General features: G+C 46.8%; 1 protein-coding gene across 1 annotated transcript in view; it reads right to left on the reverse strand.

The window, feature by feature from the left end:
* The window catches only part of Fgd1 (FYVE, RhoGEF and PH domain containing 1), a 53338-nt gene that overhangs the window by 18026 nt on the left and 15734 nt on the right, over nt 1–19578 (reverse strand). Inside the window, exons 2-8 of the mRNA XM_013035806.1 lie at nt 18176–18349; nt 17185–17362; nt 16592–17051; nt 12633–12722; nt 11768–11916; nt 9247–9403; nt 9000–9138 (exon numbers count right to left, since the gene is read on the reverse strand). Of these exons, the coding sequence (XP_012891260.1) occupies nt 9000–9138; nt 9247–9403; nt 11768–11916; nt 12633–12722; nt 16592–17051; nt 17185–17336 (1147 nt within the window). The 5' untranslated portion in view covers nt 17337–17362; nt 18176–18349. The remainder of the gene's footprint in view (nt 1–8999; nt 9139–9246; nt 9404–11767; nt 11917–12632; nt 12723–16591; nt 17052–17184; nt 17363–18175; nt 18350–19578) is intronic.

Here is a 19578-nt window from a genome sequence, read left to right on the forward strand (position 1 = left end):
CAATGGTAGAGGCTTGCCTTGCATGCCTGAAACCCTGAATTTGATTCCTCAGCACCACATAAGCAGAAAAAAACTGGAAGTGGTGCTGTGGCTCAAAATCCTAGCTACGCAGGAGGGAGGCTGAGATCTGAGGATCTTGGTTCAAAGCCAGCATGGGCAAAAAAGAACCGTGAGACTCTTATCTGCAAAAACTGGAAATGGCACTGTGGCTGAAGTGGTATAGCTCTAGCCTTTAGCATAAAAAGGCTCAGGCACAGCGCCCAGCCCGAGTTCAAGTCCCACAACTGACAAAAAAAAAAGAACATGCACCTGGCACCGAATGGACATAGGTGGCATTTCTGAAGAGGGCTCATTTATATAACAAATGAAATTGTGTGTATGTGTGTGTCTGCCAGTACAGACCTTGACCTCAGGGCTTCATAATGTCACTTAGCCTTTTCACTCAAGATTGGTGCTCTACTACTTGAGCCATCACTCCACTTCAGACATTTTGCTAGTTAATTGGAGGTGTGTTTTTCAGATGTCTTCCCTGCCTGGATTCACATCAGGATTTTCAGATCTCAACCTCCTAAGTTGTCAGGCACGAGCAACTTCTGTCTGGTTCAAATCAAGTCTTGTTTTGCTAGGAATGTGCATCTCCATGATCAAGTTTGAGTCATAGACCAAGCAGATCTGTGTTCACTGGCCCAGCTGAGGCTTTCATATGCCTTTCTGGTGAAGAGCCTCCTTCTCCCACCCTCTTTAATCCTGGCCATCAGAAAAGCCTACATAACACACTGCTCCCTTTTGCTCTTCTGCTCAAACCTGTCAATGGCTCCTCTGTGCCTGCTGGGAAAGAAGCAGCCCTTTAGCTGCCATTTAAAGCCCTTGGTGATTGGCTTCTGCAGACCTCTGGCTTCTTCCACGTATGCCTCCCTCAACATGTCCCAACCTGCTCCACCAGGCCAACAGCCACTGAGTCTTACTGAAGTTCTTCACCTTCTGTAAGCCTGTCCTGAGTACTCAGGCTGGGTTAGGGCCATCTGGGTTCCCACATTCCCCTCTGTTCACTTCCATCCCACTAGTCCTACTGGGACTGTCATTGTATCTGTATCCCTCAGTAAAGTAGGTGATCCTCACAAGTCCAATGCCCCTCTCCAACACAGGTGTTCTGCATAAATCAGCTCCTTCCACAGTCTTAACTCTGTAAGATAGGTATGATTGTGCCCTATTTATCTAATGGCAAAACCAACACTCACAGAGAAGGTGGCTGCCTTAGGTGGTTTACCTGGGAGGTGAGGCATGTTTCACTGCTGCATTTTTTCTCCTACATATTCTGTCCTTGCCACTCAAGGGAAAGGGACAGGATCAGTGACAGGGGTAGAGAAAGCTCAGGGAAGAGGACAGGAAGAAGACTGGCAAGCTTGGGCACACAAGCTCAGGACTGTGTAGATTGCTGGGCACAGGCTTGAAGGTTTTGCTTGCTTTAGGTAGCTGTGTGTGGAGATACACAATGTGGGAGGTAGATTGGCATTTCCAGGAGTCCAATGTGTAAGGTTCCATCTAAGGGTTCAATGTGGGAATGAAGTCTAGGAGTTTACCTGGAGGTTTAGGCTAGAGAGTTTGGGGAATTTGCTATAGGGGTTTAGTCTGAATGCTTGACTGAGGCCTATTGTGGGTTTGGCAGGTTGAGCTCCTGGTTTTGGAGTTCAGTCTTGGGCTTAATGTAGGCATCTGAGGTCAGCAGTTCCAGCTCACCTAGTTTGGGGAGTTGAGCTACAGTCCAGACTCCAAAGTCCAGCTTGGGAGCCAGAAAGTGGGTGAGTCAGTCTGAGGAATCAGAGCTATGATTCAGTGGGGCTCATCCTGGGGATTTTAGTTGGAGGGGTAAAATAGTGAGCTCACCTTAGGATCTCCTTCAGAGATTTAGTGAGAACCAGACAGGGAAATTCTTTCTGGGGGGTGGGGGTCGGGAGTGGGCTCATGAAGGAAGCTCAGTAGGCCAAGCTCAAGTTCTGAGGTTTGTTCTAGGGATTCAAATAGGGATAGGATTGGTATGAAACATTCTAAATTTGAAGAGCTAGCTGGGTGCCAGAGGCTCATACCTGTAATCCTACCTACTCAGGAGGCTGAGCTCTGAGGATTGTAGTTTGAAGGCAGCCTGGGTAGGGAAATCTGTGAGACTCTTATCTCCAATTAACTACCAAAAAAGCTGGAAGTGGAGTTGCAGCTCAAGTGATAGAGGCCAAACCTTGAGCAAAAAGAAGCTCAGGGTGGGGCTGGGAAGGTGGCTCAGTGGTAGAGCGTTTGCCTTGCATGCATGGGGCCCTGGATTAGATTCCTCAGCACCACATAAGCAAAAAGAAAAAAGCTGGAAGTGGTGCTGTGGCTCAGGTGGTAGAGCGCCAGCCTTGAGCTGAAGAGCTGAGGGACAGCGCCCAGGCCCAGAGTTCAGGCCCCACGACTGGACCCCTTCCCCCCCCCCCGAAAAAAAAGAAGCTCAGGGACGGTGCCCAGGACTTGAATTAAAGCCCCAAGATCAGCATACAAGACAAAGCAAAAGCAAACAAAAGAAAAAAATTGAAAAGGTCAATCTGCAGATTGATTTTAATGGGGAATTCAGTATGGATGACATCAACAAAGGCATTTAATAATCAAAACACGTGGCCTGATGCTGGTGGTTCACTCCTGTAATCCTAGCTACTCAGGAGGCTGAGATTTGAAGATAGCGGTTTGAAGCCAGCTCAGGCAGGAAAGTCTGTAAGACTCTTATCTCTAATAAACTACTAAGAAAAAGTGGGAAGTGCTGCTGTGGCTCAAGTGGTAGAGTACTAGCCTTGAGCAAAAGAAGTTCAGGGACAGATCCCAAGCCCCGAGTTCAAGCCCAAAAAACAAAACCACCACCACCACCACCAACAAAAAACAGACCATAATCCGGGCATCAGTGGCTCACACTGTAATCCTAGCTACTCAGGACGCTGGGATCTGATAATCCCGGTTCAAAGCCAGCCCAGGCAGGAAAATCCATGAGACTCTTATCTCCAACTAACCATTAGAAAACCGGGATATGCTCTGACTCTTATCTCCAGTTATCCACCAGAAAACCAGAAGTATTGCTATGGCTCAAGTGGTGGAGCCCTTGCCTTAAGATGAAGAGCTGAGGGTCAGCAACCAGGCCCAGAGTTCAAGCCGCTATATATATATATATATATATAAAGGCAGGGGTGTGGGGACTCAGTCTTAGGATCAGTCTAGGGAAGTTACATTGGCAACTTGCTTTGGGGGTCACTAATGACAGTTTCCATGTGGGGCTAGGTGCTAATGGTTCATACTGGATTTCTCCCTACTCATGAGGCTGAGATCTAAGGATGGAGGTTCTTAGCCAGCCCAGGTGAACAATCCCATGAACTACCAAAAAAACCAAACATGGAAGGAAATTTGCAGAACTGAGTCCTGGAAACTCAATGTGAATAATGTGATTCTGCAGGGGTCAGATGGGTACAAAATATAGAGTCAATAGAATGGTGAAGTCCCCTTCCTGGATCCCTAAACAGGACCTAGTCTGGAGATTGCAGTCTTTAGACCCAGTCTGGGTATGTCTCAATCCATAAATTCAGTAGAAAACAGGGAGCTTAATCTGGGGGGAGTCAGTCTGGGAGCTAAGACTAGGAAGACAAGCTTATGTTCTTAGCTTGGATGGGGACAATCTAGGGGACAATTTGGGAACAATCTAGGGCATTAGGCTAAAGGCTTAGTGAGGGACTTTCAATTTGATGGATGGAAATAGAGGTCTTCATTCTGGGGGACTTGGACTAGGGAGATTAGAGTGGAATCTCTGGAGCTCACTTTTGGCTGCTCAGTTTCAAGTTTTTCTTTTGTTTTGCTTTTTGTTTGTTGGTAGTGGGGCTTGAACTCAGTACCTGGCCAACTGTCACTGAGCTTTTTTGCTCAAGGCTAGTTCTCTACCACTTAGAGCCATAGCACCACTTCTGGTTTTCTGGTGGTTAATTGGGGATAAGAGCCTCATGGACTTTCCTGCCTAGGCTAGCTTTGAACTGTAACCCTCAGATCTCGCCTCCTGAGTAGCTAAGATTACAAGTGTGAGCCACCAAGCCCAGGCTAGTTTCTGGGTTTTGCTAGGGATTAACACCAGGGAATTTAGCAAATCCAGTGTGAGAGCTTGGTGAATTTTCAGTGTGTGGGATGGAAGAGTCAGTTTTTTGGGATCAGGCTTCAAGTTTCTTTCTTTTTGTTCATGCTAGTACAGGGTTTTGAACTCAGGGACTCACACTCTCACTTGGCTTTTCCCCTCAAGGCTGATACTCTACACTTGGGTCACACCTCTACTTTTGTCTGGTTAACTGGAGATAAAATGTATTTTTCTAATATGAAAACCTGATTATAACCTTAAAACCACTTCATGAAAAAGTAAAGCTGTTGCTCAGAAGTTAGCTTTAGGAATGTTTGTTGCCAGCTGGGCACTGGTGGCTCACGCCTGTAATCCTAGCTACTCAGGAGGCTGAGATCTGAGGATCACTATTTCAAAGCCAGCCTGGGCAGGAAACTCCATGAGACTCATACCTCCAATTAACCACCAGAAAACTGGAAGTGGCACTGTGGCTCAAGTGGTAGAGCATTCTTCTTGAACTGAAAAGCCCAGGGACAGAGCCCAGAGTTCAAGCCCCACGACCGACACACACACACACACACACACACACACACACACACACACGTTTGTTGTGGGCGAATGATATAGCTCAGTGGTAGAACACTTGCCTAGTATGTTTGAGGCTCTAGGTCCAAATCCTATATGCATGCTCATGTGTACACACATACACACACAGAGAAAAAATATTTATTATAATGCCTTTGTTGGTGATACTGGGGTTTGAACTCACAGCCTCACATTTCTAGGCAGGTGCCCCAACATTGGAGCCTCTTGTTAGACCTCTTTCCTTCCTGACTTACTCTCTCTTCCATGATTCTGGCTAGCCCCACAGCTTTGAATACTATCCATGTGCCAATGGCATCCAAATCTCTCTTCCTGGAATTCTAGACTGATCTAACTGTTTTAATTGGTAGCCCCACTTTAATATATCCCAAATCAGTGGAGTTGTGGCTCAAGTGGTAAAGTGTTAGTCTTGGGCAAAAAAAGCTCAGGGACAGTGACCAGTCCTTGAGTTCAATCCCCAGGACCTGCACACTAAAAAATAAAATACTGCCAGGAGCTGCTGGCTCATGCCTACAATCCTAGCTACTCAGAAGGCTGAGATCTGAGGATGATGATTTGAGGCCAGCCCAGGCAGGAAAATCCATGAGACTCTTATCTCTAATAAACCACTCAGAAAAACACCAGAAGTGGTGCTGTGGCTCAAGTGGTAGAGGGCTAGCCTTGAGCAAAAGAAGCTCAGGGATAAGCCCCAGGACTGGCATCAATCAATCAACCAACCAATCTATCAGTACCACTTCCAAATAGAATATATCCTGAATTGAACTATTTCTCATCACTTCCACTGATAATAACTTCATCTAAGCCATCATTGTAAATTGTAAATGCCTTCTGATTTTTTTAATGTAAAGTTTTGTTTTAAACTGTTTCGTCATTCGTGGGGCCTGGGTGCTGTTCCTCAGCTCTTCAGCTCACTTGAGCCACAGCGCCACTTCCGGCCTTTTCTGTCTATGTGGTGCTGAGGAATCGAACCCAGAGCCTCATGCATGCAAGGCAAGCACTCTACCGCTAAGCCACCTTCCCAGCCCCCCTTCTGATTTCATGGGTCTCTCTCTCTTCCTCCCTCTCTCAATCTCTCTCTCTATCCCCCCTCTCTCTCCTGGTACTGGGGCTTGATATCATGACCTGGTGCTTTCATTTGGCTTTTTCTGCTTAAGGCTGGTGTTCTACCACTTGAGCCACAGTTCTATTTCCAGCTTATAGCTGGTTAACTGGAGCTAAAGAGTCTTATGGCCTCTTCTTTCTTGGCTGTTTTCTAATAGTGATCCTCAGATCTCAGTCCCTTGAGTACCTAGGATTACAGGAGTGAGCCACTAGTGCACAAATCTTGACTCTCTCTCTCTTGCTTCCCATGTAGGCCAGATCAAAATTTCCCATGGCACCCACCATACTTAGATTCAGCCCATCTTCTTGTATCAGCCTTTGAAGTCTTGCTCCTCTCTCCAACCCCACTTCTCCCCTTCTACCCTTATTTGTCATGCTCATCATACTAGCCTTCCTGTTGGTCCAGAGATATGCCCACTCCCAATTTCTCCCAGTCTTCCCATCTTGGGGACTTGGCACCTGTTGTATTTTTCTAGAACAAGTTCCTCCCATTTTGTTTTTTTCTTTTGCCAGTATTGCGTTTGAACTCAGGACCTCTACTTATTTGGCTTCTTACACAACTGGTGCCCTATCACTTAAGCCATGCCTCCAGCCTTGCTTTTTACTGAATTTTTTTTTGCTGGTCCAGGGGCTTTAACTGAGGGCCTGGAGACTGTCCTTGAGTCTCTTTGAGCTAAGAGCTAGTGCTCTACCACTTGAGCAACAGCACCATTCCTGTTTTTTTTTCTGAGTAGTTTTTGTAGATAAGAGTCTCATGGACTTTTCTTCCCTGGGCTGGCTTCAAACTGTGATCCTCAGATTTCAGCCTCCTGAGTAGCTAGGATTATAGGCATAAGCCACTGGCACCTGGCCTTTACTAAATATTTTGGAGATGGTGTTTTGTAGACTTTACTGCCTAGGCTGTCTTTGAAGTGAGATATTTCAGATCTCAGCTCTCTGAGGAGCTAAGATTACAGGTGAGTCACCAGCACTAGCTCTTTTTCAGGTTCTAACTCAGAGAAATTTCCTAATCTAAAGTAGACTAGACAGTCACTGTCACATTATTCTCTTCTAGTTCACTTAATCATACTTAGCTCCTATCTAATATTCTCCCATATGTTCATTTACTTTTGTTTATTGTGTCTTTCCCTAACTAGAAGACATGTTTTTCTGACATTAAGGATCTGGTCTACACATTTTTCCCCCCTACACTGGGGTTTAAACTCAGGGCTTTACACTTTGCTTCTAAAGGAGCTTTACTAATTGAGCCATACCCCCAGGCCTGGGATCTTGTCTGTTTTCCATACCCCCAGGCCTGGGATCTTGTCTGTTTTCCATATACCCTGTGCCTAGGACAATGCACAGAACACTCAGTAAGTAGCTATTGAGTTAATCAGTGAATAAAATGGAAGTAAGAGTCTAGGAAAGGAGAAATGGAGTAGACACTGGAGTGACCTATCTGTGCATTGACTTTGTAGATGGGGTAGACACTGAAGGAATCTAGTGATGTACTTTTCTAGTGGTTCAGTGTGTGGGAAAGAAGTATCTCAGTCTTGAGACCCAAATCTGAGAGGGAGAAAATACAGGGACCAATCTGGGGTGCTCAGTTCTAGAGAGAGAAGTCTGTAGGTTTTCTGATCAGACTAGAAGGTTCTTTGCAGAGTTCATTGTGGGGAGTAGCCAGTGGGTATGGCACTGGCCACTTTAACTCTGGTGAATAGAAAATGAGAAGTTTGATGACACAGACCTCTTTCTGATGTGCTTAGTCACAGAGACTCAGTAAAAAGGTCCTAGCCTGAGGGTGTGGAGTGACAGGCTGGGCTCACAGTTTGATGGTAGCTCACTCCCTAGGAGTTGAGGCCCAGTTTCATTTTATTCTTGTTACATCTTCATGTGGGGATGCATCTAGGGGTCAACCTCAGAAATAGATAGATCTACCAGGTATCAGTGGGTTACACTTGTAATCCTAGCTACTTGGGCCTCACGATTATTTATTTATTTATTTTTTGGGTCCGGTCGTGGGGCCTGAACTCTGGGCCTGGGCGCTGTCCCTCAACTCTTCAGCTCAAGGCTAGCGCTCTACCACTTGAGCCACAGTGCCACTTCTGGATTTTTTCTTTTTGCTTATGTGGTGCTGAGGAATCGAACCCAGGGCCTCAGGCATGCAAGGCAAGCACTCTATCACTGAGCCACCTTCTTAATCCTAGCTACTTGGGAGGCTGAGATTGGGAAGGGTGTGGTTTGAGGTGAATCTGGAGCAGAAAACTTCATGAGAACACTTCTCAACCAACAGCTGGACATGGTGGTTCATGCCTGTTACCTTAGCAACAATGGGAAGGCAAACATAGTTAGATCATTCCCAGGTACATATCTGGGTAGGAAGCAAGACCTTATCTCAAAAATAACCCGCAAGCCAGGCACTGGTGGCTTTCAACTGAAATTCTGGGTACTTAGGAGGCTGAGATTTGGAAGATCTTGGTTTGAAGCCAGCCCAGGCACAAAAGTCCACAAGACTCCATGTGCAAAATAACCAACAAAATCTGGCTAGTCATAGCACCTGCTTAGCAAGTGTGAGGTCCTGAGTTCGATCTCCAATTCCATTAAAAAGAAAGGATGAAGACCGGCATAAGTAGCTCATACCTGTAATCTTAGATATTCAGGAGGCTGAGATCTGAGGATCCAGTGTTAAAACCAGCCCAGGCAGGAAAGCCTGTGAGACTCTAATCTCCAATTAACTACCAAAATAATCTGGAAATGGAGCTGTGACTCAAGTAATAAAACATTAGCCTTGAGCAAAAAAGCTCAGCGACAGTGTCCAGGCCGTGAGTTCAAGTCCCAGGACTAATGTGTGTGTGTGTGTGTGTGTGTGTGCATGAACACACACACTTGCATGTGTGTGCATGCACACACAGATGAATCCCTTTAAGGAAACATTCTGGATAAACTCTTCAAATGCTAGGGTCCCAATTAAGAAGATGCTCATGAGGAACTCCTCCCAAATATTCTTTCTGGATACTTAGGTTGGAATCCCAACCTAGAGATCCATCCTGGGGTCTCACATCAGAGCCTTAATACAGGCCTTAGAGTTTAGAGGTGGTATTGTGGGATCTTAAGTACATGATCACGAAAGGGTAATCATATGAATTCAGTTTTGGGATCCTGCCTCAATATCTGGCATAGGGCTGCCAGTGTGGGTGATCACACTCACTTTGGGCATCCTTGCTGTCCGGGGAGCCATGAGGCAGCTTTAACAGATAGTCCTTGAGAAGCAGCTCATAGCGTGGGATGCGCTGCACAGGCTCCAGCATGTGGTGCTGCAGTGTCAGGTTGCCACAGGCTTCTTCCTTCTGTGACAAGCAGAAGCAGAGGGGCTGAGGTTCGGCTGCAGACCCCTGTCACCAGGTCCCTGCAGATCTCTCCTCCCACAGTCTGTTCCTTCCAGCTTTAACACTTACCTGCACCTCATGGATGATGACTTTAAACTGGGTGGAGCGCTCTGTCCAGGTGTTAACCAGCTCTACAGCCCGGTCAAAGTTTTTCACATACTCGCCATACATCTTGAGGAAGGGGGCCAGCTTCTGCAAGATGTCTCCAATGCGTGGGTAGCGGTCCCTGGAGTAGAAGCAGAGGCTGACATGGTCCTGCTGATCCTTAGTCATTAGGAGCTCTCCCCACAGGCCTCCATCCCCAGGCAGACCATTGGAAGCCCCTTTTCTTTCTTTCTTTCTTTTTCTTTCATTTCTCTTTCCTTCTTTCTGTCTTTCTCCCTCTCTCCTTCTCTCTCTCCCTCCCTCCTTTCCTTCCTTCCTTCCTCTCTCCCTCCCTCTTTTTCTTTCACTTTGTGCCAGTTCTGAGGCTGGAACTCAAGGCCTGGACACTGTTCCTTAGCTTTTTTGGCTCAAGGCTGACACTCTACCACTTGCATCACGGCTCCACTTATGATCTTTGCTGGTTAACTGGACAAAAGAGTCTCACAGATATTCCTACCACACTGGCTTTGAACTGCAATCCTGAGATCTCAACCTCCTTAGCAGCTAGGTTTAAAGGCCCCAGCTACCCACACATTGTACCTTCCTTGTTTTAATTCATTCTTTCTGTAATAAACTAGTGTGTGTATCTGGTACTGGGGCTTGAACTTGGCCTGGATGCTGATGATGTCCCCTTAGTCTTTTCACTTGAGGTTGGTGCTCTAACACTTGAACCATACCTCTATTTTTGGCTGGCTTTGATCTGTGATCCTCAGATCTCAGCTTCTGGAGTAGCTAGGATTAAAGCCATGAGCCACCAGACACCTGGCCTCGAAACACATTTCTCAGCCAGTCTGCTTGATCGGAAATGCAGTTTACATGATAAGGCCAATTAGGGCAACAGGCTTGCTTTGACCTGAGATCACAGCTTGAGACAATATCTGGAATGGTCTCCCTGAGCTTATAGCAAGGCCTACCTCTTATACTCATTATTGATTCTGTGCCTGGCCTTATGCTGGATACTGCTGGGGACATAGAAATTCATCCCACATCGAGCCTTAACAGCATCACTGTCTGGTAGGGGACACAAAGTGATCACTCCTCATCTCATCAATCACAGTTTGATGTGGGAAACAGACCAGACCTGAGGCCGCAGGTTGTGTGTGTGTGGTGGGGAGGGAAAAGCAGAACCATCCCTCTGTGGTCACATTCTGGGTAGAGGGACACACTTCATTTTCTGTGTATAGAACATGGAGATGATTTAAGTAGGGACTGACATGGTCTGATTTTTGTTTAGAAAGATCATTCAAAACCATGGCACCAGAGGCTCATGACTATAATCCTAGCAACTCAGGAGGCTGAGATCTGAGCATTGTGTTTCAAAGCCAGCCCAGACAGAAAAGTGAGACTCTTATCTCCAATTAACCATCAAAAAACCAGAAGAGAAGATGTGGCTCAAGTGGCAGCATGCCAGCTTAGAGCAGAAAAAGCCAAGTGAGAATAGCAGGCCCTGAATTCAAGCCCCAGTACTGGCACGTTAGAGAGACACAGAGAGAGAGAAAAGACAGAGATGAAAAAGAAAATGAAAGAGAAGCTAAGTGCCAGTAGCTCATGCCTGTAATCCTAGCTACTCAGGAGACTGAGATCTGAGAACTGCAGTCAAAGACATCCTGGACAGAAAAGTCTGTGTGACTCTTATCTATAAGTAACTACTGAAAAAGCGTGAAGTGGAGCAGTGGTTAAAGCAGTAGGGTGCTAGCCTTGAGCATAAAAGTTCAGGGACAGCACCCAAGCTCTGGTTCCAAGCCCCCAGGACTGACAAAAAAGAGAGACAGAAAGAAAAAGAAAGACCATTCATATAAAAGAAAGACCAATCATCAAAAAAGAGAGACAGAAAAAGAAAAAGAAAGACCATTCATACAGGCAGCATAAAATCTAAAGGCTGGCCGGCTGCTGGTGGTTCACCCATGTAATCCTAGCTACTCAGGAGGCTGAGATCTGAGGATCGTGATTCAAACCCAGCTTGGGCAGAAAAGACCCCATGAGACTTTTATCTCCATTAACCACTCAAAAACCGGATGTGGCACTGTGGCTCAATTGGTAGAGTGCTAGCCTTGAGAATAAAGAGACTCAGGGACAGCACTTAGGCTGTGAGTTCAAGCCCCACAACTAACAAAAAAATCTAAAGGCTGGATTGGAAGAAGAAAACCTGGAGGTGCCCTTTAACCCTACTCTTCACGGTCAGGACCCAGCCTAGACATTACTTCCTCTCTGAATCCTTCTCTGCCCCTAGGCTATGGATCTATTTGTTCACATCCCATTCTCACTTCCATCAAGAACTTAAAAATAACAGCTCTCAGTCATGAAACACCTGTACATCAAGTATTTCCTAAACTCTCTTCAAGTATTAACACATTGACCAACTGTTCTTATTATTATCCCCATTCCAGCCTGGACTTGGCATGCAAATGGACAGAAGAGTAGGCAGCCTGGTGCTGGGGCCTCTCACCATTCCTCCATACGCTTCTCCAGCTCTGGCAGCAAGAACTGTTGATGGAAGCAATAGATGGAGCAGATATTTGAGAAGATGCCGTGGACCACATCAGCAGGGAAGGAACTGCGGTTCCGAGCTTCTTCCAACAGCCGGGCACAAAACACCTGTGGAAGAGGGCAGGCTTTCTCAACCCAGTTAGGCCTCAGGCTTAGCTGGGCAAGGAGCAGCTTACAGGTGAGGCTCATGTTTGTGAGTAGCTTTGTGGAGCTATGGGGTTAGCATTGGTTTTCAAAATGAGGAGCGAAGGAATGGAAATAAGTTATATATGAGGTTGGACTATAGGTTGTCAAAGTTAAAACCTAGAGCTAGGTGTTGGTATAAGGAGAAGTCAGAATCATGGTCAAGGTCAGATTGAATGGGAAAAATAGTTGAAATTCAATCTATTCATTTATCAAAGATTTTTGATTGTCTACTGCATTGTTAGACACTATCCTGGGGCTGGGATGGAGCAGGCAATAAAGCAGACACAAATCTCTACCCTTGGGGATTCTATTATATTAGGGGTCAGGAACAGGCCATGGGGTAGAATAAGACTCACAGTGAGGGTAAATTCAAGATCAGGGGAAAAGAGTCAGCATTCATGTCAGAGCCACAGTCAGGAATGATATATCTGCTCACAGAAGTGAGGGTTGATACAAGGATCAAACTTCAGATTATAATCAGAGTTTGCTTCATGAACAAGTTGTCTCTTGGTCAGAGAGGGGCCTTAGCACCTTTAAATGCTAGCCTCAGTGGTGGGATTGGGCTCGGCTTCTATCACTTTCCCCTTGGAACTTCCTACAAGGTTCTGGGGTCCCAGGACCTGTGAGGGGCCATTCACCTGATCCAGAAGATGAAGTCTAGAAACATAGGCCTTCTCAGTTTGCAGGAGTTCATTGGCAATGTGGAATACCTTCTGCTGCACAGTCAGCTAGAAACAAGGAGATAATCTCTGATCATAACCCTAATATAAGCCTTGGGATTTTTTTGTCAGTCATGGGACTTGAACTCTGGGTCTGGGTGCTGTCCCTCAGCTCTTCAGCTCAAGGCTAGTGCTCTGCCACTTGAGCCACAGTGCCATTTCCATTTTTTTCTGGTAGTTTATTGGCGATAAGAGTTTCAAGGACTTTCCTGTCGGGGCTGGCTTTGAACCGAGATCCTCAGATCTCAGCCTCCTGAGTAGCTAGGCTTGAAGGTGTGAGCAACCGGCGCTGGGCTTCCTGGAAATGTTTTATTTTGATACCGGTCCTGGGGCTTGAACTCAAGACCTGGGCACTTTCCTTGACTTTTTTTTTGCTCAAGGCTAACACTCTACCACTTGAGCCACAGCTCTAATTCCAGCTTTTTGATGGTTAATTGGAGATAGGATTCTCACAGAGTTTCCTGCCCAGGCTGGCTTCGAATCACAATTCTCATATCTCAGCCTCTTGAGTAGCTAGAATTATAGGTCTGAGCTGCCAACACCTATCTTCTTCTTCTTTATTTGGGGGGGGGGTGGATACTGGGGTTTAAACTCAGGGCTTCACATTTGCAAGTAAGCACTCAATCTTTGAACCACATCTCCAACCCTTTTTGCTTTGGCTATTTTTATGTGTATGTGTATGCCAGTCCTGGGGTTTGAACTCAGGGCCTGGGTGCTGTCCCTGAGTCTTTGTGCTCAAAGTTAATTCTGTACCACTTGAGTAACAGACAGCATTACTTTGGCTTTTTTTTGGTGCTTAATTGGAGATAAGAGTCCTATGGACTTCCCTGCCTGGGCTGGCTTTGAATGAGGATCCTCAGATCTCAACCTTCTGAGTAGCTAGGATTACAAGCATCAGCTACCAGCACCCAGCTAATGGAAACTAATATTTTTAATGAAAAAAAAGCATGTTGTTATGCTGTCTGGGCTGGCCTTGAACTTCTGGGCTCAAGAATTCCTCCCTAGTAGCTCTTTAGTACCTGGGACAACAAGTGAGTATTGCTACACCCTGCTCCCCTCAAATTCAAGATCAGCTTATAAGCTGCTCCAAGCTTAACACCACCCTTATATAACCCTGACCCAAGCTTTACCCCTGGCTCATAAAGGTGGATCATAAAGCTTACCCTCGATTTTGATGGCATATACTCCTTCCCTCAGCCCTCATTTACTCATTCATCTGCTTTTCTTATTCATAGTGGTTAAGCATGGAAACTGGGAACTCACACCTCCTGGATTCAACTCTCATTTCTTCCATTCACTAACTTGCATAATAAGTTAGTGAACTGTTTAGTTTTTAAGACTCATTATCCATAAATACCACCAAAGGATTGAGTAGTCTATAACTATTAGCTATTTATTCACCCACTCAAATCACTGCCAGCAAAAAAGCTTGCTTAGTATCTGGGTATGAGGAAAACCAGAATTATAAAAATGGTAAAAATTGGGAAATAGTGCTGTGGCTCAGAGTGGTAGAGGGCTAGCCTTGAGTGACAGAGCCCAGGCCCTGAGTTCAAGTCCCACAACCACAACAACAACAACAACAAAGAAAGGCTAAAAATCGTCAGGTGCTGGTGGCTCACACCTGTAATCCTAGCTACTCAGGAGGTCAAAGGAAGCTGGTGAAGAAAAGTCCATGAGACTTAATTCCATTAAACTACCAAAAAAGCTGGAAGTGGAGCTGTGGCTCAAGTGGTAGAGTGCTAGCTTTGGGCATAAAAACTCAGGGAGAGGACTAGGAAGGTGGCTCAGTGGTAGAGTGCTTCCTTTGCATGCATGAGGCCCTGGGTTTGATTCCTCAGCACCACATAAGCAGAAAAAGCCAGAAGTGGTGCTGTGGCTTGAGTGGCTGAGCACTAGCCTTGAGCTGAAGAGTTGAGGGACGGCGACCAGGCCCAGAGTTCAGGCCCATGACTGACAAAAAAAACAACTCAGGGAGATTGTCCAACCCCTGAGATCAAGTCACAGGACTTGAAAATGCTAAAAATCCATTTTCTGCTAGATGCCAGTGGTTTATGCCTGTAATGCTAGCTACTTATAAGGATCTGAGGTTCAAAACTAGACTGGGAAGCCAGTTCCAAGAAAGATTTTTATTTCCAAAGAACCTACAAAAAGCTGGAAATGGAGATGTGGATCAAGTGGTAGAGTACTAGCCTTGAGCAAAAATGTCAAGCAAGAGCCCATGAGCATGAGTTCCAGCCTGAGTGTACACACACACACACACACACACACACACACACACAATCAATCAATCAATCAATCAATACAATCAATTTCCTAGTGGCTTGGCTCAGTTTCCTATTCACTGTACACACACTTATTAAGCACATTTCATCTCAGTAGTCCATGGCCTCATCCTCTCACTGAGCTTGATCTTGGCAGACCAGGTTTGAAAACAGGATGCAGTTTGAAAAATTGTTAGAAGGCCAGAGCTCAGAAAGGGATCCATGCTGCCAAAAGCCATCATCTCCACAACCTTAGGCCCTTTTAAGGCTCTTGGTCTTGGCCCCTCCCCTAGCTGTGGGGAAGTCTCTCTGGAATGTGAGAGGCTTTCTGTTATACAGATAAAGAAACTGAGGCTTATAGTGGTGGGTTACACAGGGAAGGCAATTTCTCAGTGTCACCCAACTACAGAACCATGGAAATTTCTAGTTGAGAAAGGAGTTTAAAGATCCCTAACCAGGGGCTGGGAAGATGGCTCAGTGGTAGAGTGCTTGCCTTGCATGCATGAGGCCCTGGGTTCGGTTCCTCAGCACCACATAAGAAGAAAAAGCTGGAAGTGGCGCTGTGGCTCAAGTAGTAGAGTGCTAGCCTTGAGCTGAAGAGCTGAGGGACAGCACCCAGGCCCAGAGTTCAGGCTCCACAACTGACAAAATAAATAAATAAATAAAGATCCCTAACCAGGATGCCCATCTTCAAGGCAGAAAACTGGAGGGTCACCTAATGATTCTCTGATGAGAGTGGAACCACATCCACAATTTTTTTTTGGGGGGGGGTCTGGTCGTGGGGCCTGAACTCTGGGCCTGGGTGCTGTCCCTCAGCTCTTCAGCTCAAGGCTAGCACTCTACCACTTGAGCCACAGTGCCATTTCCAGTTTTTTTTGCTTATGTGGTGCTGAGGAATCGAACCCAGGGCCTCATGCATGCAAGGCAAGCGCTCTACCACTGAGCCACCTTCCCAGCCCAGAAACACTTTCCTAAATTGGTATTTGGAATAGTACATGGCCATTTTGGCAGTCATATAATTGGAGAGAGGTATATAGGTCCAGGGGACCAAAAAAGCTAAAGAAAAATGCTAGCCACGCTAAGTGGCTCCATCTTGTAATGCTAGCTACTCAGGATCTCAGTTCAGAGTCAGCCCTGGCAGAAAAGTCCATTATCTCTAATTTTTTTGCCAGTCCTGGAGCTTGAACTCAGGGCCTGGGCACTGCCCCTGAACTTCTTATGCTCAAGGTTAGCACTCTACCACTTGAGCCACAGCACCACTTCCGGCTTTTTCTGTTTATGTGGTACTGGGGAATCGAACCCAGGGCTTCATGCATGCTAGGTAAGCACTAGACCACTAAGTCACATTCTCAGCCCCATTATCTCTAATTAACTGGCAGAAAGCCATAAGTAGAGCTGTGGCAGAGTACTAGCCTCGAGCAAAAACACTTAGTGACAGTATCCAGGCCCTGAGTTCAAGCCCCAGGACCAGCACCCAAAAACCAAACCAAAACAACAGCAAGAAATAAAATATCCTACATGGAAACAATGCCTTGTTTGGGGAAGAACCAAACACAGAAGCCAGGATTCTTGGTTTTCTGCACATGGTCCTGCCTCTTGGTGAACATGGGTCAGTACCTCCACGGACTCCTGTCTCTCCATTGGGGACACTGGGATTTCTCTGTCTTTCACTTCCTCTTCCTCCTCTTCTTCCTCCTCCTCCTCGTCCTCTTCCTCCTCCAGGTCACTGTCAACCTCCTGAGAGCCAGGCCGGTGGGGATCGGCCAAAGCAACAGGCATACTGGCCAAGGCAGGGGGCCCAGGACAGAGGCTGTGACTGGGGGCCCCATCATCACTGACGAAGCAGGTCTCTTCACTGTTGGATGGTGAGCTGATGCTGTCAATGCCACTGTCTCGGTTGGGTACCTTCTCACCATCCCGGGGCCCAGGAGCCAACAGGAACAGGCAGCGGGAGGCCTCACCCTCAGGAAGCTGGGACACTGGGGGCTGCAGGGGTGGCTGTGGCAACATAGCTGGCTCTGGGGGTCCGGGACAGGGGCCAGGGGTTGGCCTATCGGTGGTGACAATCACAGGTTCTCTGAGGCACAGGCAGAAGGCAGAAGACATACATGGAGGCACAACATGAGCTTGACTGAGAGGGCTTTTACAATTTTCCCTTCCTGTCCCAGACCTACCCTTCCCTACAAGGCTCTCACAAGGAACAGACTCACCGTTCAAACTTCTCAATCAGTGAAGATACAGCTGCAGAACTGGGGCTGGCTTCTGCCCTGGGAGCCAGACCTTTGGCCACTCGAGGGTCTGCAGGCAGTGGGCGTGATGGTGGAGGAGGGATGGGCTCAGGTGGGGGAAGCATCCGGGGCATCTGCAGGTAGCTGGGCTTTGGGGGAACTGGAGATTTGGATGGGGAAAAAGAGGAGAAATGTTGATGAGCTAGATTGGGAGGTGACTATTGTAACTATGGTAGCCAGGCCTCCTTACCCTCTTGACAAACTTCGTTTTTAAAAATTTAATTAATTAATTTTTTATTTTGCCAGTCCTGGGGCTTGAAATCAGGGTCTAGGCACTATCCCTGAGCTTTTTGCTCAAGGCTCATTCTCTACCACTTGAGCCACAGTACCACTTCCAGCTTTTTGTGGTTAATTGGAGATACAAGTCTCAAAGACTTTTCTGCCCAGGCTTGGTTTTGAACTGCAATCCTCAGATCTCAGCCTCAGGTGTGAGACACCCTACCCAGCTAAATCCCTTCTTTTTTTGCCTGGGGTATGTGCACATTAACCCCAGGGTACAGGCCGTCTGCCTGCTGGATTGGTAGCATTGCCCCTGAGACAATGGTACTTCCAGATACTTCTTTCAGGTATATGTGCCAGTCCTGGGGCTTGAAATCAGGGCCTGAGCACTGTCCCTGAGCTTTTTTGCTCAAGGCTAGCACTCTACCACTTGAGCCACTGCTCCTCCACTTCTGGCTTTTTGCTGGTTAATTGGAATTAACAGTCTCATAGACATTCCTGCCTGGGCTGGTTTTGAACCACAATTCTCAGGTCTCAGCCTCCTGAGTGCTAGGATTATAGGTGTGAGCCATCAGTGAACACCCAGCAACCTCTGGGTACTTCTAATGAAGTGCTCTCCTCTGCTGCCAGTTAACGTCTCCCTCCTCTGTCCTCTCCCCTGGGCCATTTTTCTGTTCTTTCTGGAAATACTTACCCTGCGGCTTTGGGCCCGGTGCCCGCTTCAGTGGTGAAGGACGCTGGCTAGGGATTTCAGTGGGGGGGCCTGGGTCTGAGCGAAGCCGCTGAGGACCTTCTGGATGAGGCTCAAGGCTCTGGCCAGGGTCAAGGGACAAACTTTTAACCAGGATCCGGTTTCCCTGGTGCAGCACTACAGAAAGTAAGAAACATTAGGTAAAGTGATTGCATTTATCCCAAAGGAGACTAGGCAGTTGCATGTGTTAGCCAGTATCTATAGCTCTTTCTCAATCTACACTACATTACCAGAAGTTCTTAGCCCAGTCCTCAGATGCGGGGGGGACGCGGGAGTGATGCCCAGGGCTGGAGCTGGCTGTTGTCACCAACAGGCAGGACTTGTCTGTGATTAGCACATTGATTCTATGTATGCTAGCAGGCACTGCTAAGTTTAACTAGGCTGGGGGCAGGAGTAAGTATCCTAAATAAAGTTGGTATACAGGTTTGCACAGCCAAAATGGGGATGTTCACTAAAAACCATTCTAACTCCGTGTGTGTGTGTGTGAGAGAGAGAGAGAGAGAGAGAGAGAGAGAGAGAGAGAGAGAGAGAGAGAAAGAAAGAGAGAGAGAGTGTCCTGGGGCTTGAATTTGCTTCTTTCTCTCTCTCTCTCCCCTCCCCGCTCTCCCCCCACCTCTGCTTTTTTGCTCACAGCTGGCACTCTACCAATTCAGCCACGCTTCCAGTTATGGCTTTTCTTGGTTAACTAGAGATAAGAGTCTTCTGGATTTGTCTGCTTTCAACATGATCCTCATATCTCAGCCTCCATAGTAGTAACTAGGAAGCTAGGAGTATAAGATGTGAGCCAATAGTGACTGGTTACTTCTATTTACCATGGAATTTAGAATATCTGAAATTTCTTATGTATAAATTTCTGCAGTTGAGTATACTTAAAAATGGAAAAAAACAGGGGTTGGGAAGATGGCTCAGTGGTTGAGTGTTTGCCTTGCATACATGAGGCCCTGGGTTCGATTCCTTAGCACTACATAAGCACAAAAAGCCAGAAGTGGCACTGTGGCTCAAGTGATAGAGCACTAGCCTTGAGCTGAAGAGTGGAGGGACAGGGCCCAGGCCCAGAGTTCAGGCCCCATGACTGACCAAAAAAAAAAGTTAAAAACAGAGCCAGGCACTGGTGACTCACACCTGTAATCATAGCTACTCAGGAAGCTGAGATCTGAGGATCACAGTTTGAAGCCAGCCTGGACAGAAAAGTCCATGGGAATCTTATCTCCAATTAATCACCAGAAAAAACTGGAAGTGGGGCTGGGAAGGTGGCTCAGTGGTAGAGCGCTTGCCTTGCATGCATAAGGCCCTGGGTTTGATTCCTCAGCACCACATAAGCAGAAAAAAAAAAAGCCGGGAGTGGC

This window comes from Dipodomys ordii, unplaced genomic scaffold (genome assembly GCF_000151885.1).
Source record: "Dipodomys ordii isolate 6190 unplaced genomic scaffold, Dord_2.0 Scaffold221, whole genome shotgun sequence".
NCBI classification, from domain to species: Eukaryota; Metazoa; Chordata; class Mammalia; order Rodentia; family Heteromyidae; genus Dipodomys; species Dipodomys ordii.